This window comes from Eleutherodactylus coqui, chromosome 2 (assembly GCF_035609145.1).
Source record: "Eleutherodactylus coqui strain aEleCoq1 chromosome 2, aEleCoq1.hap1, whole genome shotgun sequence".
Classification (NCBI taxonomy): Eukaryota; Metazoa; Chordata; class Amphibia; order Anura; family Eleutherodactylidae; genus Eleutherodactylus; species Eleutherodactylus coqui.
Window position 1 is genome coordinate 235,098,220 of NC_089838.1, and position 19,795 is coordinate 235,118,014.

Genomic DNA, 19,795 nt, shown 5'->3' on the forward strand with positions numbered 1-19,795 from the left:
GGTTCACAGCAACAAACTATATTATAGCTGTATTTGAACATTATTGTTTTAAGTTATTTAAACTGATGTTATTTATATAAAAAAGAACTTATTAAGCAGTATCTGTCTCATATGCTTTTAATTCTACAAAATAACTAAATATAACAGGAAAGTCTGGCAAAGCTGCAGTTTTTTCTCCCCAGTGACTAGACGCCATGTCTAGTACACAACACTGCTGCCAGCATACACTGGATGGCAGACAAAAATGAAACCCTGAGGCAATAGTAATGATGGATGTCTCAGAGTGAACAATACAAATATGCAAAATATCATGCGCCCCATATTAATCCTTATCATAACACTGAAAAGGTAAAATAAAATACTAAAAGTGGCTAGACTTTATAGCAGCTGTTTTTGGGACACGGACTACAGGCATTGATTACATAAAGTAATTTGGTGCACAAATCAGCATGTTAAGGAACAATTATCATAAAAAAAACCCAAAAATATATCGCTAGATCGTTCAAATTTGAACAATAATCATTCAGTGTAAATATAACCAACGGTTGAACAATCGAAGATACAGTAATTTGTTTGCTTATCATTTAATTCATGCAAGAATGAAAATCATTGTTGGATTTTTCGCTAATCATTCGGTTTAAATACCGAGTATTCAGTCGTTCTTATTCACTTATACAGTGAATGTGAATGACAGAAAGAACAAGCGAATGATTTATCTGCCTGTATAAAAAGGATGCAAGAGCGAACAAGCAAACTCTGACATCCATTATTCGCTCATTCGAACGATTAATCATTCCATGTAAAAGCACTCTTACTTTTTAACCAATTAAAGACCAGGCTAATGTATAGCTTATTGACAAAGGGAAAAAATCTGAATGTTGCTATGTGTTATTTTAGATGAATATAATTCGCAATAGTTGATGTAAGTTTTTCAATTTTACCTTGTTTTTAAGGAACAGATAGAGCTTTATTTTGATGCCATATTTTTTAACATATATTATTTTTAGTTTTTTTCTGAAATGTGGGAAAAATTTGAAAAATTATGTAAAACGTATCACGTCACCTACAAAAGTAGAAGCTCCTCTGAGTTAATCAATGATTAAGGGTCTTTTTAAATAGTCTAGATTTTTTCATTTTCTTGCTATTTTATGCACTCAGTCTTTATATATAGCAGTGGTGGTGAACCTATGACACGTGTGCCAATGAGGGCACGTAAAGCCCTCTCTGTTGGCACGTGCGCCGACGGCTACTCAACACGATAGTGATTACTGACAATCACTCAGCACTGCTACGGGTACGCATACTGTTGCCAGTGTGTGCACCTGGAATCTTCCTCTCATGACCTATCCTCCTTGGTTCCACAGGAGGAGAGGTGAAGGGAGGAGGTGTTCAGGCGCAAACACTTCTGACTGCAGCAGAGCCGAGTAAAGGAGCTGCAGCACGTCGATGACAACGAGAAGTCAAGTATATAACTCTCAGGGGGACACTATTACTACTGAGGCCACTGTGAGGGTTACTATTACTACTGGGGCTGATATAGAGGTCACTATTACTACTGATGCTGATATAGGGGACACTATTATTACTGAGGCTAGTATAGGAGTCACTGTTACTACTGGGGCCGATATAGGGGACAGTATTATTACTGGGGCTAATATAGGGATCACTATTACTACTGGGGCCGATATAGGGGACACTAGTACTACTTAAGCCACTATGGGGTTAATATTACTACTATGGCCAATATAGGGGACACTATTAGTACTGAGGCAAATATAGGGGTCACTCTTACTACTGAGCCCAAGATAAGGGACACTATTACTACCTGGGCTAATATAGAGGACACAATTTCTACTGGGGCCCACTATTACTACCAAGGTCACTGCGGGGGTCACTATTACTACTGAGGCTAATATAGGGGGCACTATTAATACTGAGGTCACTGTGGAGGTCAGTATTACTACTGGGGCCACTGTGGGGGACACTATTACTACTGGGGCCTATATAGGGGACACTATTATTACTGAGGCCACTCAGCATGTGGCAGCATTCCTCAAGTTGACAGGGTATGTTTACACGTTGTGGAAATGCTGCAGAACGTCCGCAGTGGAAATTTCTGTGGCAAATTCCACAGCATTTCAACATCCAAAAAAAGTCAAAATCTGCACCATTGGTGCGGATTTTGATTGGAAATCAGCAGCATATCCGCTGCTGATTTCATACTATGCATGACTCCCACTCACCTGCTCCGTAGGCTTCCCACTGTCAGCGCTCCCCGGCTTCCGGTTCCCAGCAGCCTGGTCAGGTGCAGTAGCGCTGGTCAAATGTGGGCACAACAGGCCAGTGGGAACCAGAAGCCAGGGAGCGCTGACAGCAGGAAGCCTACGGAGGAGGTGAGGGCGAGTGCAGCTTAGTATGAAATCACTGATTTCCAGGGGTGAAAAAAAACAGAGCGTTACTCCCTGTCTATTTTGAAATGGTCTTGTACTTTTTATAACGAAAGAGGTAAAAATCATACGTCGTGAAAAGCCCCACTTCCTGACGTGTTAGCACTTTACAATAAATTAGTGGGTGTTGGGTTGCAGTTTGCACACTCGGTCTCAAAAGGTTTCGCCATTACTGATATATAGTATAAGCAATTGGTAAAATTGAACTTATTTTACATTCTGCTACTTCTCATGCATAAAAGATACCCAATATGGATACCTTCTTTATCATAAAGAGATGTAGGAGGGCCTGCAATAAAAAAAGGTTTGTTTCAGAAATCCCTTTTTTTCCCCCATAAATGATCTTACAATACTCAGCTTAGCTTCTATAACATTTTCAAAAGAAGTATTCTTGAAATAGATTCACAAAATATTCACCTAGTGCTATAATGGCTGATAGTTCTAAATCACTGATACTAGACCCCTTAAAATTTGGAGAGAAAAAAAAATTTTTCCCCTCTCCTCTAGTAGTTGTTACCTCATTCAATCATTTTAAGGGTCCAGCTTGCATATAGTTCTTCTCACAAGCCATCAGAGAATATTTGCAATACTCACTCTGGTAGCCTCGCGGCTCATAATTATCTGAGCCAGGAAACCTCCCGACACTGAGTGCTTATTAGCCCACTAGCTAATCAAGGCTAATTTGCAGCTTCTTTTTGAAATGTAGCCATTAAGTATCCAGGATACAGCGCAGTGGTAATATGCATTAATGCACATCTCTATGAATATCTTATTTAGTTGGCGATTTCAGAATTAGGTTCCTGATGAAGTGTCCCAATGAGACACAGAAACGCGTTGAACCGAATTAGAACTGATAAAATATCTAAAACTACAAATTCTATGAACCAACTATTATTCTTCGAGCTATTATAATTTAAACAATCAACAAGCTCTATTATCATATTCTTCTGTAGCAAGAAGTGTGAAAACCCCCTCTCCTATCTCTTTCTGTCACTCTGCACCTGATAGACTGTCACACTAGTATGAGTTGACATATTTATCTTATATATGTCTTCCGATCGTTTAGGCTAGAACTGCACATAAGGGCTTATGTGATCAATTATTGCTCACTTCGACTCATCATAGTCTTCTCCTTGAAGTACTGTCAAATTACCACTTCCCCCCACAAGCCTTTAGATACTAGTCAGTTATGAGAGTGAAGAATTATACATACTAACGCATGTGTTTTTGTTGTTTCCTTGTTGTTGTAGTCTGGTCTTGTCAGTCCTTCATTTTAAGAGGATCAATAAATATTGGTTTTAAGGTGTCTATAACTGTGATGGGCTTCCAATGTGAATTTATGGGACAAAACCTTTTTGCTGCCCAGGTTTGCTGCTGGCATGACACCTTTTTTGGAGTTTACTTTTTGTTGATATTGGTCTGGTGTCCTCACCTACAAATAGGAGGCTTTCAATTATTTCCTTCTAAAATTGAGATGTGTCTCTGCCTCCTTATTTTAAATAAACTACAAAGGCATTACGGATTGCTACCTACATAAGAGATGATTTTATACCAGATGTTTGTTTTCCATTTTATAAACAGGATAGGGCAGTGATGGTGAACCTTTTAGAGACAGAGTGCTCAAACTACAACCCAAAACCCACTTATTTATCGCAAAGTGCAAACACGTTAGGGGGTGGGGATTATAACGAGGTATGATTTTAGCTGCATCGTTATAAAAAGTACAGGGCCATTTCAAAATAGACAGACAGGAAAGGTGCTGTGTTTTTTTCCCTAGCTGGAGCACTGGAGTGGCCCCAGTAGTAATAGTGTCCCCACAGTGGCCTCAGTAGTAGTAGAACCCCCCCAGTGGTCTCAATAGTAATAGTGTCCCCTATATTAGCCCCAGTAGTAAGTAACCCCCAGAGTCTCTTCAGTAGTAATAGTATTCCCCCACAGTGGCCTCAGTAGTAAAAGTGTCCCCCACAGTGGCCTCAGTAGCATTAGTGTCCCCTATATTAACCCCAGTAGTAATAGTGTCACCGACAGTGGCCTCAGTAGTAATACTATTACTACTGGGGCTGATACAAGTGACACTATTACTAATAGTTTCCCCTATATCAGCCCCAGTAGTAATAGCGCCCCTCCCTGAGACCCATATACTTACCTCCAGTCTAAGCGCTGCTCCTTTTCTTCTCGACACCGCTGCAAACTGCAATGCGTGCAGCTGGACTCCTCCTGCCTTCTCCTCATGCAGAACCCACAAGGAGAGGTCAGGGGAGGATGATCCTGGGTGCACACACTAATTTTAGAGTGTGCACCCGGGATCAGCGCTGCTGAGTAATTACCAGCCGGGAAGCTGCGTGCCATAGGTTAAGGGATAATTTGCTGATGGGGCTGATTCTTACTCTTACAGGTTGCAATTTGGGCAAACATCTATGGGAAGCCTTGCTGCAAAATAAAATCCCTTTCGGTGCTTTGTCACTCTTGTACCCTAATTTCATTTGTCTTCTTAGCTATAAATAAACTATAGTGGGCTTCTCTGAAGTCAAGATATGCATATCATAGTACATAGTTAACCTTTAAGACCCCATTTACACTGAAAGATAATCGCTCAAAAATCGCTCAAACGTTAGTTTGAGTGTCAGTTTTGAGCGAACACCTTTGCATAGTCTATCGTAGCTAATTAGCTAATGATTTAAAGGTTTAAAAAAAACACTGGTCAGTTTTTTAAGTAATTTTAAATAAAACAAACTTAATTTTATTACCAACTTTTGTTTAAATATTACTTATTTTAGGTACATAAGTTTTGTTACAAATTTTTGGGAGAAAATCACATGAGATCAATAATCAGTCTGTTTTTTAAAATTTTAAACAAAATCAACAAATCAACTTATAATTATAAAACATTAATAGTTGCTCTAATAAACTTTATATAATCAACCGTTGTACCACTAATAGAAAAAAAACTGCAATGCACCAAGTCACGCAAATCATACACAGTCCGGGTACACTTGCTTTGCACACTGAATGCATACATGTTTTTTGCATGAACAGGTGTGTTGTCATCTTCCTCTTTGTTTCACCTCTTTTTACTGCACTTTTGGATGGTCAGGCATATCAGGCCCTAGTACTCAACTCAAACTCACTAGTATTTCACATGGCAGTCTTTTATTGCTCACTCTCCTTCTCATATGTGCCAATACTAATCTGTGAGCCAATTTTTTAATGAAAACTCCCCTTTCAGTAATCTTTCGATGATGTATGTCATACAATATGTGCCTGTTGACAGGGCTGATATCTAACTTGCGATAGAAAATAACTATAGGTCACTATTTAAGTCATGTCCATGTTGCTCAGGAATAAATTTATCACCGAAATACCCTCTGCGTATTTTTTTTTTGAGCAGCACTATGACAAGTTATGGTAAATGTGTCCTTGCACCAAATAACTTCCGGCAACCACTGCCGTGATGAAAATCATGCCTAGAATATGTTAAAAAAAAAATTTATATATAGACATACACACACACATGTTGCAGCTCAGGCGCTTGATCTCCTGGCAGATATAAAATCCCCGCCTGCTTACAGGCCTGTATTTCATTGGCTGAGCACTCAGCCACTCATTGAATGACAGCTTAAAGGGGTCGTTCCACTTCTAATTGTTTTGCTGTATTGAGCAGACCGCTCCATACATTACGCAGTTGCCGGGGGTTGGTGCTGCAGGATGAGTCCTATTGAGGTAAAAATGGGGCTCAGTCTGCAGTTCCAACCCGAGCCACTGTGCAATGTATGAAGCTCTCTGCAACTAAACAGCTAAAACTGGTCCAACCTCTTTAATCACTCACCAACCCCCCTCTGTGACTTTGAGCTTAGATTTGACCAGTGTAGAATTTCTCAAACTCAAAGATGAAAAGGGGAGAAATGATGATTTAGAAAGTCACGGATTAGGCATAATGAGTCATAAACTGAGGGGCTAAATTTCATAAAGGTCGTTTCAAAAATAACAGAGGCAGAAAAGTTTGGGAAATCAAATTGATAAAAGCTTTACAGACATTAACGCACAGGCTAAATTAAGCACCTGGCTTTATGATTCATTATGCCTGATCTGTGATTTCTAAACTCATCATGTCTCCCATTTTCATGTCATACACAAAACTTAGTTCTATGACTCTGGTTTTATCATTATTTAAATACTGTGCTTTTCTTCCTATTGAATAATATAAAAATATTAATCGTTATTGTACAACTCATCATGAAAAACGTCATATATTGTTTATTCAGAGGTAAAAAAGTAGTCCAAAAACAATTTCAAGACTGATAACACAAAGAGGCTAAATAAGTAAAAAGTATTTATCGCCAATAACCATTAAAGTGCCACATGCATGATTATGTTAATAATACCTGACTAACAAGGAGGGAGGAAGATTAAACACTGCATTATGCCCTATTCTTGTATATATTTCAGGTAAAATGACGAAAAGAAGAAAACAGGGGAAAATATGATGCATCATCCTCAAATAAATAGTATTAACATACCCATACTTATCCAGCTAAAGTAAGGTCCCCAGAGGATACATAAATGGCACCCAAAACAGATGTAAAAATCTATAACGCAGTCCCCACTCGCTCAGCATTCCCCATGTCAAACAGTCCATGTGTTACAGTACTAGTAGTGTGCACAGGTACGCACGGTGCAGAACTCCCTGACTCCAACCCATGCCAATGTCCCTTCCTGGAGGTAGCCCCAAAGTTGGACAGGTCCAGGCCGCCAACACTGACCCTACGCTGCCTAGTGGCGAGACAGGAAGGAACCGCCGTACCAATGCAGAGGACAACTTATTAGTACTGACAGGCTAGGTAGGTGGAATAACGAACACCACAGGAAAACCACAGGACCAAGGCAGAGCTGGATTGAGCCAAGGTAACCTTCACAGGAGCAGCACCGAAGTAAAACATATAGAGAATGGAATAAAGTACCAGAGCTAGACACTCAGCAGGTCTGAGCAGCAGGACTGCTCAGGGAACACTGGAGAATAATTGGCCACTCCTAGGCAGCAAGAGCTGGCTCTTATACGAAGGCGGGAGAAGCCAATAGGCAGACAGACACATTAATGACCAGCACACCTCTCAGACTCTAGCAGGGTAATTAACCTAGACTAAGAAGCACAGGAGCTATTAACCCCGACTTGTCTGGACAGAGCCTACAGAAACAAGGTGTGCTGGCAAATAATTAACTATGTGCTGAAACAAACGTGACACCATGGACAAGCAATGCACAGTATAGCATATGACACATCTCACCCATATATCACCGTCTTGATGTATCCACACTCCACAACGCGTGTTTCATCCCATCCCCAGGGGGCTGAGAACAATGCAAGGACACGGACTCCCTATAAATGACTGTCTCATCAGCCACACCAATATAGGCGTGTGTATTTCTTTAGCTAAAATATGTGACTCTAGCTTGATGAAGAGGCTTAAATGGCCTTGAAAGCTTGCAAACATAATTTTTCTGGTTAGGCATAATACTTTCGTTTTAATTATACAAGAGTGTTTAACATTACATATATGTTTTATAGCATAACATAGGCTACACAATTCAATACAGCAAACACATGTACTGCATATGCTACGATATACATACAATCCAAAATATATTGCATATGGAGGCTATTCAGCATCCCTATCAATTTATCCTGGATAAATTATTTTGCTGGCTAACTATAATTGTTTTATTTTACAAAAAATAAATGAGTGCATGCAACTCTACTAGACAATGTAATCTGTTTTATTTAATTTGGCCCATTAAATTGTAAATTCTGAGAACAAGAGGGGAGATTTATGAAACAGTCTAAAAAAACGGTCTTAGATGCCCATATCAACCAATTACAGATCAGCTTTCACTTTGTATTCTGCTCTGTTAACCCCTTAACGACCAGGCCATAGTGTTTTTACGTCCTGCAGCTGCAGGACGTGTATGGAGGGAGGTAGCGCCGCTATCTCCCTCCATACAGCGCGGGCGTCAGCTGTTTATTACAGCTGACACCCGAAGGCAATGGCCGCGCGATCGCGGCTATTAACCCTTTAAATGCCGCTGTCAATTCTGACAGCGGCATTTAAATCCCCCGAACGCTGTTTGGGGGTCCCGCACGGCCCCCCCGCGGTGAGATTGGGGGATCCGTGCAGGTGTCATGGCAGCCAGGGGCCTAATGAATGGCCCCAGGGCTGCCTTAGCAGACTGCCTATCAAGCCATCCACACAGGGTGGCTTGAAAGACTGCCTGTAAAAAAGCAGTATGACGTAATGCTATAGCATTACGTCATACTGCAGGAGCGATCAAAGCATCGCATGTTAAAGTCCCCCAGGGGGACTTCAAAGTAAAGTAAAAAAAAAAGATCAATAAAGTTTTTTAAATTGTAAAAAAAAAGTTATAAAAGTTTAAATCACCCCCCTTTTGCCATATCTATTATTAAAAAATCTAAATCATAAAATAAAAATATGTATTTGATATCGCCGCGTCCATAAAAGTCCGATCTATCAAAGTAGTGCATTATTTTTTCTGCACGGTGAACGTTGTCTGAAAAAAAAAATAAAGAACGCCAGAAATGCATTTTTTTAGTTACCCTGTCTCCCAGAAAAAACGCAATGAAAAACGATCAAAAAGTCGTATGTATTCCAAATTGATACTATCGGAAACTACAGGACATCCCGCAAAAAATGAGCCCTTGCTCAACTATGTCGACGGAAAAATCAAAAAGTTATCGCGCGCACAAAATGACCGCAGAAAATAATAGAAAATAATTTAATATCTTAAAAAAAAAAATACAAGTACTACAGCAAAAACAATACTATATAAGTTTGGTATCGTAGTAATCATACTGACCCTTAGAATAAAAATATCAGGTCGTTTTTGTTGCAGTTTGTGCATCGTAGAAACAGGACGCACCGAAAGATAGTGGAATGTCGTTTTTTTTTCCATTTCTCTCCGCTAAGAATTTTTAAAAAGTTTTTCAGTACATTATATGGTACAATAAATAGCACCATTGAAAAATATAACTCGTCCCGCAAAAAACAAGCCCTCATACAGCGACGTCGATGGATAAATAAAGGAGCTACGATTTTTTAAAAGGGAGTAGGAAAAAACAAAAATGGAAAAAAGCAAAAAAGCCCGGTCACTAAGGGGTTAAACTGAAAGCTAAGCTCCAATTGGTGGCTATGGGCAACTGAGACAGTTTTCTTTTAGACATATTTATAAATCTGCTCCATGATCATTTTGGTCTCCGGAGCTGCTTCCGCTTTATGACCTAAGCCTCATGCTCTCTGAATATTTAAAATATTGTAAGGAAAAATGGAAAGCAGAAAGAATGAAGCTATAAGACGGATCATAGAAGACGTCATTAGCAATAATGAAGCACTAAACACATTTGACATGAGTCAACTTCCCATTAAAGGCCAATATGTAAGTGGAAGTATTCTCACAGTCATTAACCAATCTATATATGTGCATAACAGTAAGAAAAAACATATAGCGCAGACCTTTACATACCGCTTAAGTAGCGATTTTGAGACATGTAAATATTTTCATGAGAGTTTTGGTCATTTTTCAGGCATTCTAGAATCACCAAATTCCATTTCTTCCAAGAACAGGGCACTGGCTTTATACCTGAAAAAAAAACTATATGGTTTTGATTTTCTTTAGAGTTAACATTCCTTTAAAAGATTAGTAAATATATAAAAAATGTAACCATTCAGTGATCTATTGCAATTCAATTGAAATTCGTCTGAATTAATCATGAGAATACAGTATGTATGCATGTGCATGGCTAAATAAAATGTATACAGAGTTCAACAAACATGGATATCTTCAAACATAAAATTGCAAAGGAGGACAGAAGCTCTCCAGACACTTTTAAACAAATGTACCACTCAGAAGTATCCACAATCTGCATAAATTGCACGTGACATACACATCTCTTAAGATTGTCCTAGGGTTGTTACAGTACTTTACAGCTATTCAATATATTCAGCCTATAATTACCTAGCTTGGTACAAATTTATAATGTTTTATCTATCAGAAAATTCTGTCTTATCTCCTGAGGAGATATACTAATTTTTAGAGATGAACGAGCACCAAAATGCTCAGGTGCTCGTTACTCGAGACGAACTTTTCGCGATGCTCGAGGGTTCGTTTCGAGTAACGAACCCCATTGAAGTCAATGGGCGACTCGAGCATTTTTGTATATCGCCTATGCTCGCTAAGGTTTTCATTTGTGAAAATCTGGGCAATTCAAGAAAGTGATGGGAACGACACAGCAACGGATAGGGCAGGCGAGGGGCTACATGTTGGGCTGCATCTTAAGTTCCCAGGTCCCACTATTAAGCCACAATAGCGTCAAGAGTGGCCCCCCCCCCCCTCCCAACAACTTTTACTTCCGAAAAACCCTCATTAGCAAGGCATACCTTAGCTAAGCACCACACTACCTCCAACAAAGCACAATCACTGCCTGCATGACACTCCACTGCCATTTCTCCTGGGTTACATGCTGCCCAACCCCCACCCCCACCCCCCCACACGACCCAGTGTCCACAGCGCACACCAAAGTGTCCCTGCGCAGCCTTCAGCTGCCCTCATGTCACACGCTGGCCTCATAGCCACACCACCCTCATGTCTATTTATAAGTGCGTCTGCCATGAGGAGGAACCGCAGGCACACACTGCAGAGGATTGGGCATGGCCAGGCAGCGACCCTCTTAAAAAGGGGCGGGGCGATAGCCCATAATGCTGTACAGAAGCAATGAGAAATCCAATCCTGTGCCACCTCCATCAGGAGCTGCACACATGGGCATAGCAATGGGGAACCCATGTGCCACACACTATTCATTCTGTCAAGGTGTCTGCATGCCCCAGTCAGACCGGGGTTTTTTTTATAAATAGTCACAGGCAGGTACAACTCCGCAATGGGAATTCCGTGTGCACCCACAGCATGGGTGGCTCCCTGGAACCCACCGGCTGTACATAAATGTATCCCATTGCAGTGCCCATCACAGCTGAGGTAACGTCCGATTAAATGCAGGTGGTCTTCGGCCCACACTGCATGCCCCAGTCAGACTGGGGTTCTTTAGAAGTGGACACATGGAGTTACAACTCCGTGTGGACCAACAGCATGGGTGGGTCCCAGGAAGCCACCGGCAGTACATAAATATATCCCATTGCATTGCCCATCACAGCTGAGGTAACGTCAGCTTTAATGCAGGTGGGCTTCGGCCCACACTGCATGCCCCAGTCAGACTGGGGTTCTTTAGAAGTGGACACATGGAGTTACAACTCCGTGTGGACCGACAGCGTGGGTGGCTCCCTGGAACCCACCGGCGGTACATAAATATATCCCATTGCAGTGCCCATCACAGCTGAGGTAATGTCAGCTTTAATGCAGGTGGGCTTCGGCCCACACTGCATGCCCCAGTCAGACTGGGGTTCTTTAGAAGTGGACACATGGAGTTACAACTCCGTGTGGACCGACAGCATGGGTGGGTGCCAGGAAGCCACCGGCGGTACATAAATATATCCCATTGCATTGCCCATCACAGCTGAGGTAACGTCAGGTTTTTTTTTTTTGGTTTTTTTTTAAACTCGTTTTATTGAATAGTATGCATCACATACAACAACAATTGGAATTAACTGTGTATACATCAAGAAACTCTTTGGCATTGATAATCGGTACTCAAATGCGTTACATTTCCTCTGTGCTTGTCAAATATATATTGATACATGCATTTATAGTGTTAATAATAGAGATGAGCGAACACCAAAATGTTCGGGTGCTCGTTATTCGGAACGAACTTCCCGCGATGCTCGAGGGTTCGTTTCGAACAACGAACCCCATTGAAGTCAATGGGCGACCAGAGCATTTTTGTATTTCGCCGATGCTCGCTAAGGTTTTCATGTGTGAAAATCTGGGCAATTGAAGAAAGTGATGGGAATGACACAGAAATGGATAGGGCAGGCGAGGGGCTACATGTTGGGCTGCATCTCAAGTTCACAGGTCCCACTATTAAGCCACAATACCGGCAAGAGTGGGCCCCCCCCCCTCCCAACAACTTTTACTTCTGAAAAGCCCTCATTAGCATGGCATACCTTTGCTAAGCACCACACTAACTACAACAAAGCACAATCACTGCCTGGATGACACTCCGCTGCCACTTCTCCTGGGTTACATGCTGACCAACCGCCCCCCCCTCCCCCCCACAGCGCACACCTAAGTGTCCCTGCGCAGCCTTCAGCTGCCCTCATGCCACACCACCCTCATGTCTATTTAGAAGTGCGTCTGCCATGAGGAAGAACCGCAGGCACACACTGCAGAGGGTTGGCACGGCTAGGCAGCGACCATCTTTAAAAGTGGCGGGGCGATAGCCCACAATGCTGTACAGAAGCAATGAGAAATAGAATCCTGTGCCACCGCCATCAGGAGCTGCACAAGTAGGCATAGCAATGGGGAACCTATGTGCCACACACTATTCATTCTGTCAAGGTGTCTGCATGCCCCAGTTAGACCGGGCTTTTTAATTCATAGACACAGGCAGGTACAACTCCCTATTGTGAAGTCCCTGTGGACCGACAGCATGGGTGGGTGCCAGGAAGCCACCGGCGGTACATAGAAATATCCCATTGCATTGCCCAACACAGCTGAGGTAGTAATGTCGTGCATAATGCAGGTGGGCTTCGGCCCACACTGCATGCCCCAGTCAGACTGGGGTTCTTTACAAGTGTACAGATGTATTAAAAACTCCGTGTGCACCTACAGCATGGGTGGCTCCCTGGAACCCACCGGCGGTACACAAAAATATCCCATTGCATTGCCCAACACAGCTGAGGTAGTAATGTTGTGTGTAATACAGGTGGGCTTCGGCCCACACTGCATGCCCCAGTCAGACTGGGGTTCTTTAGAAGTGGACACATGTAGGTTAAACTCCCTGTGGACCCACTGCCTGGGTGGGTGCCAGGAAGCCACCGGCGGTACATAGAAATATCCCATTGCATTGCCCAACACAGCTGAGGTAGTAATGTTGTGTGTAATACAGGTGGGCTTCGGCCCACACTGCATGCCCCAGTCAGACTGGGGTTCTTTAGAAGTGGACACATGTAGGTTAAACTCCCTGTGGACCCACTGCCTGGGTGGGTGCCAGGAAGCCACCGGCGGTACATAGAAATATCCCATTGCATTGCCCAACACAGCTGAGGTAGTAATGTCGTGCGTAATACAGGTGGGCTTCGGCCCACACTGCATGCCCCAGTCAGACTGGGGTTCTTTACAAGTGTACAGATGTATTAAAAACTCTGTGTGCACCTACAGCATGGGTGGCTCCCTGGAACCCACCGGCGGTACACAAAAATATCCCATTGCATTGCCCAACACAGCTTAGGTAACGTCAGCTGGAATGCAGGTGGGCTAAAAATTAATTTGATTACACTGTAGGCGAGGGCCCACAAAAATTGCTGTATCAACAGTACTAATGTACATCCCAAAAATTGGCCATGGCCAGCCAAGAGGGCAGGTGAAACCCATTAATCGCTTTGGTTAATGTGGCTTAAGTGGTAACTAGGCCTGGAGGCAGCCCAGTGTAACGAAAAATTGGTTCAAGTTACAGTTCCAACGCTTTTAAGCGCATTGAAACTTATAAAAATTGTTCAGAAAAATTATTTGAGTGAGCCTTGTGGCCCTAAGAAAAATTGCCCGTTCAGCGTGATTACGTGAGGTTTCAGGAGGAGGAGCAGGAGGAGGAGGAGGAATATTAGACACAGATTGATGAAGCAGAAATGTCCCCGTTTTGGATGGTGAGAGAGAACGTAGCTTCCATCCGCGGGTGCAGCCTACGTATTGCTTACGTATCGCTGCTGTCCGCTGGTGGAGAACAGAAGTCTGGGGAAATCCAGCCTTTGTTCATCTTGATGAGTGTTAGCCTGTCGGCACTGTCGGTTGACAAGCGGCTACGCTTATCTGTGATGATTCCCCCAGCCGCACTAAACACCCTCTCCGACAAGACGCTAGCCGCAGGACAAGCAAGCACCTCCAGGGCATACAGCGCTAGTTCAGGCCACGTGTCCAGCTTCGACACCCAGTAGTTGTAGGGGGCAGAGGCGTCACCAAGGATGGTCGTGCGATCCGCTACGTACTCCCTCACCATCCTTTTACAGTGCTCCCGCCGATTCAGCCGTGACTGGGGAGCGGTGACACAGTCTTGGTGGGGAGCCATAAAAGTGGCCAGGCCCTTAAAGACTGTTGCACTGCCTGGGATGTACATGCTGCTCGATCTACGCACATCCCCTGCTACCTTGCCCTCGGTACTGCGCCTTCTGCCACTAGCGCTGTCGGCTGGGAATTTTACCATCAGCTTGTCCGCAAGGGTCCTGTGGTATAGCAACACTCTCGAACCCCTTTCCTCTTCGGGAATCAGAGTGGGCAGGTTCTCCTTATACCGTGGATCGAGCAGTGTGTACACCCAGTAATCCGTCGTGGCCAGAATGCATGCAACGCGAGGGTCACGAGAAAGGCATCCTAACATGAAGTCAGCCATGTGTGCCAGGGTACCTGTACGCAACACATGGCTGTCGTCACTAGGAAGATCACTTTCAGGATCCTCCTCCTCCTCAGGCCATACACGCTGAAAGGATGACAGGCAATCAGCCGGTGTACCGTCAGCAGCGGCCCAAGCTGTCTCTTCCCCCTCCTCCTCATCCTCCTCATGCTCCTCCTCCTCCTCCTGTACGCGCTGAGAAATAGACAGGAGGGTGCCCTGACTATCCAGCGGCATACTGTCTTCCCCCGCCCCCGTTTCCGAGCGCAAAGCAGCTGCCTTTATGGTTTGCAGGGAATTTCTCAAGATGCATAGCAGAGGAATGGTGACGCTAATGATTGTAGCATCGCCGCTCACCACCTGGGTAGACTCCTCAAAATTACCAAGGACATGCAAGATGTCTGCCAACCAGGCCCACTCTTCTGAAAGGAATTGAGGAGGCTGACTCCCACTGCGCCACCCATGTTGGAGTTGGTATTCGACTATAGCTCTACGTTGTTCATAGAGCCTGGCCAACATGTGGAGCGTAGAGTTCCACCGTGTGGGCACGTCGCACAGCAGTCGGTGCACTGGCAGCTTAAAGTGATGTTGCAGGGTGCGCAGGGTGGCAGCGTCCGTGTGGGACTTGCGAAAATGTGCGCAGAGCCGGCGCGCCTTTACGAGCAGGTCTGACAAGCGTGGGTAGCTTTTCAGAAAGCGCTGAACCACCAAATTAAAGACGTGGGCCAGGCATGGCACGTGCGTGAGGCTGCCGAGCTGCAGAGCCGCCACCAGGTTACGGCCGTTGTCACACACGACCATGCCCGGTTGGAGGCTCAGCGGCGAAAGCCAGCGGTCGGTCTGCTGTGTCAGACCCTGCAGCAGTTCGTGGGCCGTGTGCCTCTTATCGCCTAAGCTGAGTAGTTTCAGCACGGCCTGCTGACGCTTGCCCACCGCTGTGCTGCCACACCGCGCGACACCGACTGCTGGCGACATGCTGCTGCTAACACATCTTGATTGCGAGACAGAGGAGGAGGAGGAGGAGGAGGAGGAGGAGGAGGAGGGTGCTTTAGTGGAGGAAGCATACACCTCCGCAGATACCACCACCGAGCTGGGGCCCGCAATTCTGGGGGTGGGTAGGACATGAGCGGTCCCAGGCTCTGACTCTGTCCCAGCCTCCACTAAATTCACCCAATGTGCCGTCAGGGAGATGTAGTGGCCCTGCCCGCCTGTGCTTGTCCACGTGTCCGTAGTTAAGTGGACCGTGGCAGTAACCGCGTTGGTGAGGGCGCGTACAATGTTGCGGGAGACGTGGTCGTGCAGGGCTGGGACGGCACATCGGGAAAAGTAGTGGCGACTGGGAACTGAGTAGCGCGGGGCCGCCGCCTCGATGATACTTTTGAAGGACTCCGTTTCCACAACCCTATACGGCAGCATCTCAAGGCTTATGAATTTTGCTATGCGGACGCTTAACGTTTGAGCGTGCGGGTGCGTGGCGGCGTACTTGCGCTTGCGCTCCAACAGTTGCGCAAGCGACGGCTGGACGGTGCGCTGAACTACACTGCTGGATGGGGCCGAGGACAGCGGAGGTGAGGGTGTGGGTGCAGGCCAGGAGACGGTAGTGCCTGTGTCCTGAGAGGGGGGTTGCATCTCAGTGGCAGGTTGGGGCACAGGGGGAGAGGCAGGGGTGCAAACCGGAGGCGCTGAACAGCCTTCGTCCCACCTTGCGGGGTGCTTGGCCATCATATGTCTGCGCATGGTGGTGGTGGTGAGGCTGTTGGTGTTGGCTCCCCGGCTGAGCTTTGTGCAACAAAGGTTGCACACCACTGTTCGTCGGTCGTCAGGCGTCTCTGTGAAAAACTGCCAGACCTTAGAGCACCTCGGCCTCTGCAGGGTGGCATGGCGCGAGGGGGCGGTTTGGGAAACACTTGGTGGATTATTCGGTCTGGCCCTGCCTCTACCCCTGGCCACCGCACTGCCTCTTGCAACCTGCCCTGCTGATGCCCTTGACTCCCCCTCTGAAGACCTGTCCTCCTGAGTAAGCGTTGCACACCAGGTGGGGTCAGTCACCTCATCGTCCTGCTGCTCTTCCTCCGAATCCTCTGTGCGCTGCTCCCTCGGACTTACTGCCCTTACTACTACCTCACTGCAAGACAACTGTGTCTGATCGTCATCGTCCTCCTCACCCACAGAAAGTTGTTGAGACAGTTGGCGGAAGTCCCCAGCCTCTTCCCCCGGACCCCGGGAACTTTCGAATGGTTGGGCATCAGTGACGATAAACTCCTCTGGTGGGAGAGGAACCGCTGCTACCCAATCTAAGCAGGGGCCCGAGAACAGTTCCTGGGAGTGTTCCCGCTCCTGAGCAGGTGTTATTGTAGTGGAGTGAGGAGGCTGGGAGGAAGGAGGAGCAGCAGACAGAGGATTCGGATTGGCAGCAGTGGACGGCGCAGAACTGCGGGTAGACGATAGGTTGCTCGAAGCACTTTCTGCCATCCAGGACAGGACCGGCTCACACTGCTCATTTTCTAATAACCGTCTCCCGCGTGGACCCATTAATTGGGCGATGAATGTGGGGACACCAGAAACGTGCCTCTCTCCTAATCGAGCAGCAGTCGGCTGCGACACACCTGGATCAGGAGCTTGGCCTGTGCCCACACCCTGACTTGGCCCTCCGCGTCCTCGGCCGCGTCCACGTCCTCTAGGCCTACCCCTACCCCTCAGCATGCTGTATTACCAGTGATTTGATTTCACAGGCAGCTAATAAATTGGCGCAAGACTGCAGGCCAAATATAATTTTTTCCCTTTTTTGAAAACGAAAGGCCCCACTGCCTCTAGTGAATGAATAATCTAAGTTTAATAACTGTGCTGTTTTCCTGCTAATGTGTCACAGAACGTGAGGGTAGCAGAGTTATTAACTGTGGCAGAGCAGGTATTTTTTTTCCCAATTAAGGAAAGCAAATGGCGAAGCCAGGAGTAAAACGTAGCTGGGTGCGTCTGATTTTTACAGGTTGCACACGCAGCCGACACGTGTCCACCGCCCTTAGGACGGACAGAGGCAGGACAAATAGAATTATTTTCCGTTTTTTTGCACCAAAAGGCAGCACTGCGTATATTCTATGAACATGAGAAGTTTAATAACTGTGCTGTTTTCCTGCTAATGTGTCACAGAACGTGAGGGTAGCAGAGTTATTAACTGTGGCAGAGCAGGTATTTTTTTTCCCAATTAAGGAAAGCAAATGGCGAAGCCAGGAGTAAAACCTAGCTGGGTGCGTCTGATTTTTACAGGTTGCACACGCAGCCGACACGTGTCCACCGCACTTAGGACGAACAGAGGCAGGACAAATAGAATTATTTTCACTTGTTTTACAAGCAAAAGGCAGCACTGCGTATATTCAATGAATAATAACTGTGTTGTGGCCCTGCCTACACAATTCTTTCCCTGCAGTATCAATGGAGGGTGGAATGCTCTGCAGAGGCGATTTTGAGAAGCAAAAAAAAATGCAGCACAGCTAACAGCAGCCTGGACAGTACTGCACACGGATAAATATGGCCCTAGAAAGGACCGTTGAGGTTCTTGAAGGCTACACTCACTCCTAACACTCTCCCTGCCTATGCAGCACTTCTGCCCCTAATGCCGGGTGCAACGCTCTGCAGAGCCGATTTTGAGAAAAAAAAAATTGCCACTGCTAACAGCAGCCAACACACAGCTATCAGTGGCCCTAATAAGGACCTTTGGGGGGTCTTGAAGCCTACACTAACTACCAATTCTTTCCCTACAGCAGCTCCGGTACAAACAGCACTGTCCCTCATCTAACTCACACGGCATCTGAGGCGAACCGCGGGAGGGGCCGACTTTTATGTTCGGGTGACACCTGATCTTCCCAGCCACTCACAGCAGGGGGGTGGTATAGGGCTTGAACGTCACAGGGGGAAGTTGTAATGCCTTCCCTGTCTTTCAATTGGCCAAAAAAAGTGCGCTAACGTCTCAGGGAAGGAAGTGAAAGTAACCAGAACACCGCATGGTGTTCGTTACGAATAACGAACATCCCGAACACCCTAATATTCGCACGAATATCAAGCTCGGAAGAACACGTTCGCTCATCTCTAGTTAATAACATTCTTATTTACTTTACATGTCGAACCTGGGTGTGATTTGTCTTAGTAAGTTTTGAAACATTTCCTGTGTGGGGTTTGTGTTTGTTGATCCGCACCATATCCCCCAGACTTTATCGAATTTTTCCGGGTATTTTCTGTTTTTGTAGACAATTTTTTCATATGGTACGATGGTATTAATAATATTCTGCCCTTTTTTAATTGTCGGAGGGCGCCTATCCATCCATCGCAGCGCTATAACCTTGCGGGCATAAAATAGTACTTTTGTGAGAAATGTTTTATCATAGTGCTGCCCCTGTTCCTCATCCATGATCCCCAGCAGACACATTGCAGGGTCCAGTGGTATTCGTATTCCCATCAATTGGGTTGGGAACTCTATGACCTCTTCCCAATACATATGCACCATCGGGCAGTCCCATATTAGGTGGTTAAAGTTTGCGTTTGGTGCACGGCAGCGGTGACACTGGCTGGTAACTGATCTATTCATTTTGTGGAGTCTAGTAGGTGTTAGGTAGCATTGGTGCAGGATGTATAGCTGGGTTAGTTTATTATTTGTGGCTGGTGAGACCCCAGTGTATGTAGCCATCGCGGTCTCCCAGTCCTCATTAGTCAGTGTTGGGATAAGTTCTCTCCATCTTTCCAGGGCCGTCGTTTGTATGCCCGGGGTCCTGGAGTGTAGCAGGTGAGTGTAAAGTGACGA

The 19,795-nt window shown here is 45.4% G+C and overlaps 1 protein-coding gene across 2 annotated transcripts in view; it reads right to left on the reverse strand.

Annotated features, from left to right (window-relative positions):
- The window catches only part of FAM227B (family with sequence similarity 227 member B), a 360,605-nt gene that overhangs the window by 257,723 nt on the left and 83,087 nt on the right, over positions 1 to 19,795 (reverse strand). For both annotated transcript variants that reach the window (XM_066592624.1, XM_066592625.1), the window contains exon 9: positions 9,978 to 10,094. In XM_066592624.1, coding sequence (XP_066448721.1) covers positions 9,978 to 10,094 — 117 coding nt within the window. The remainder of the gene's footprint in view (positions 1 to 9,977; positions 10,095 to 19,795) is intronic.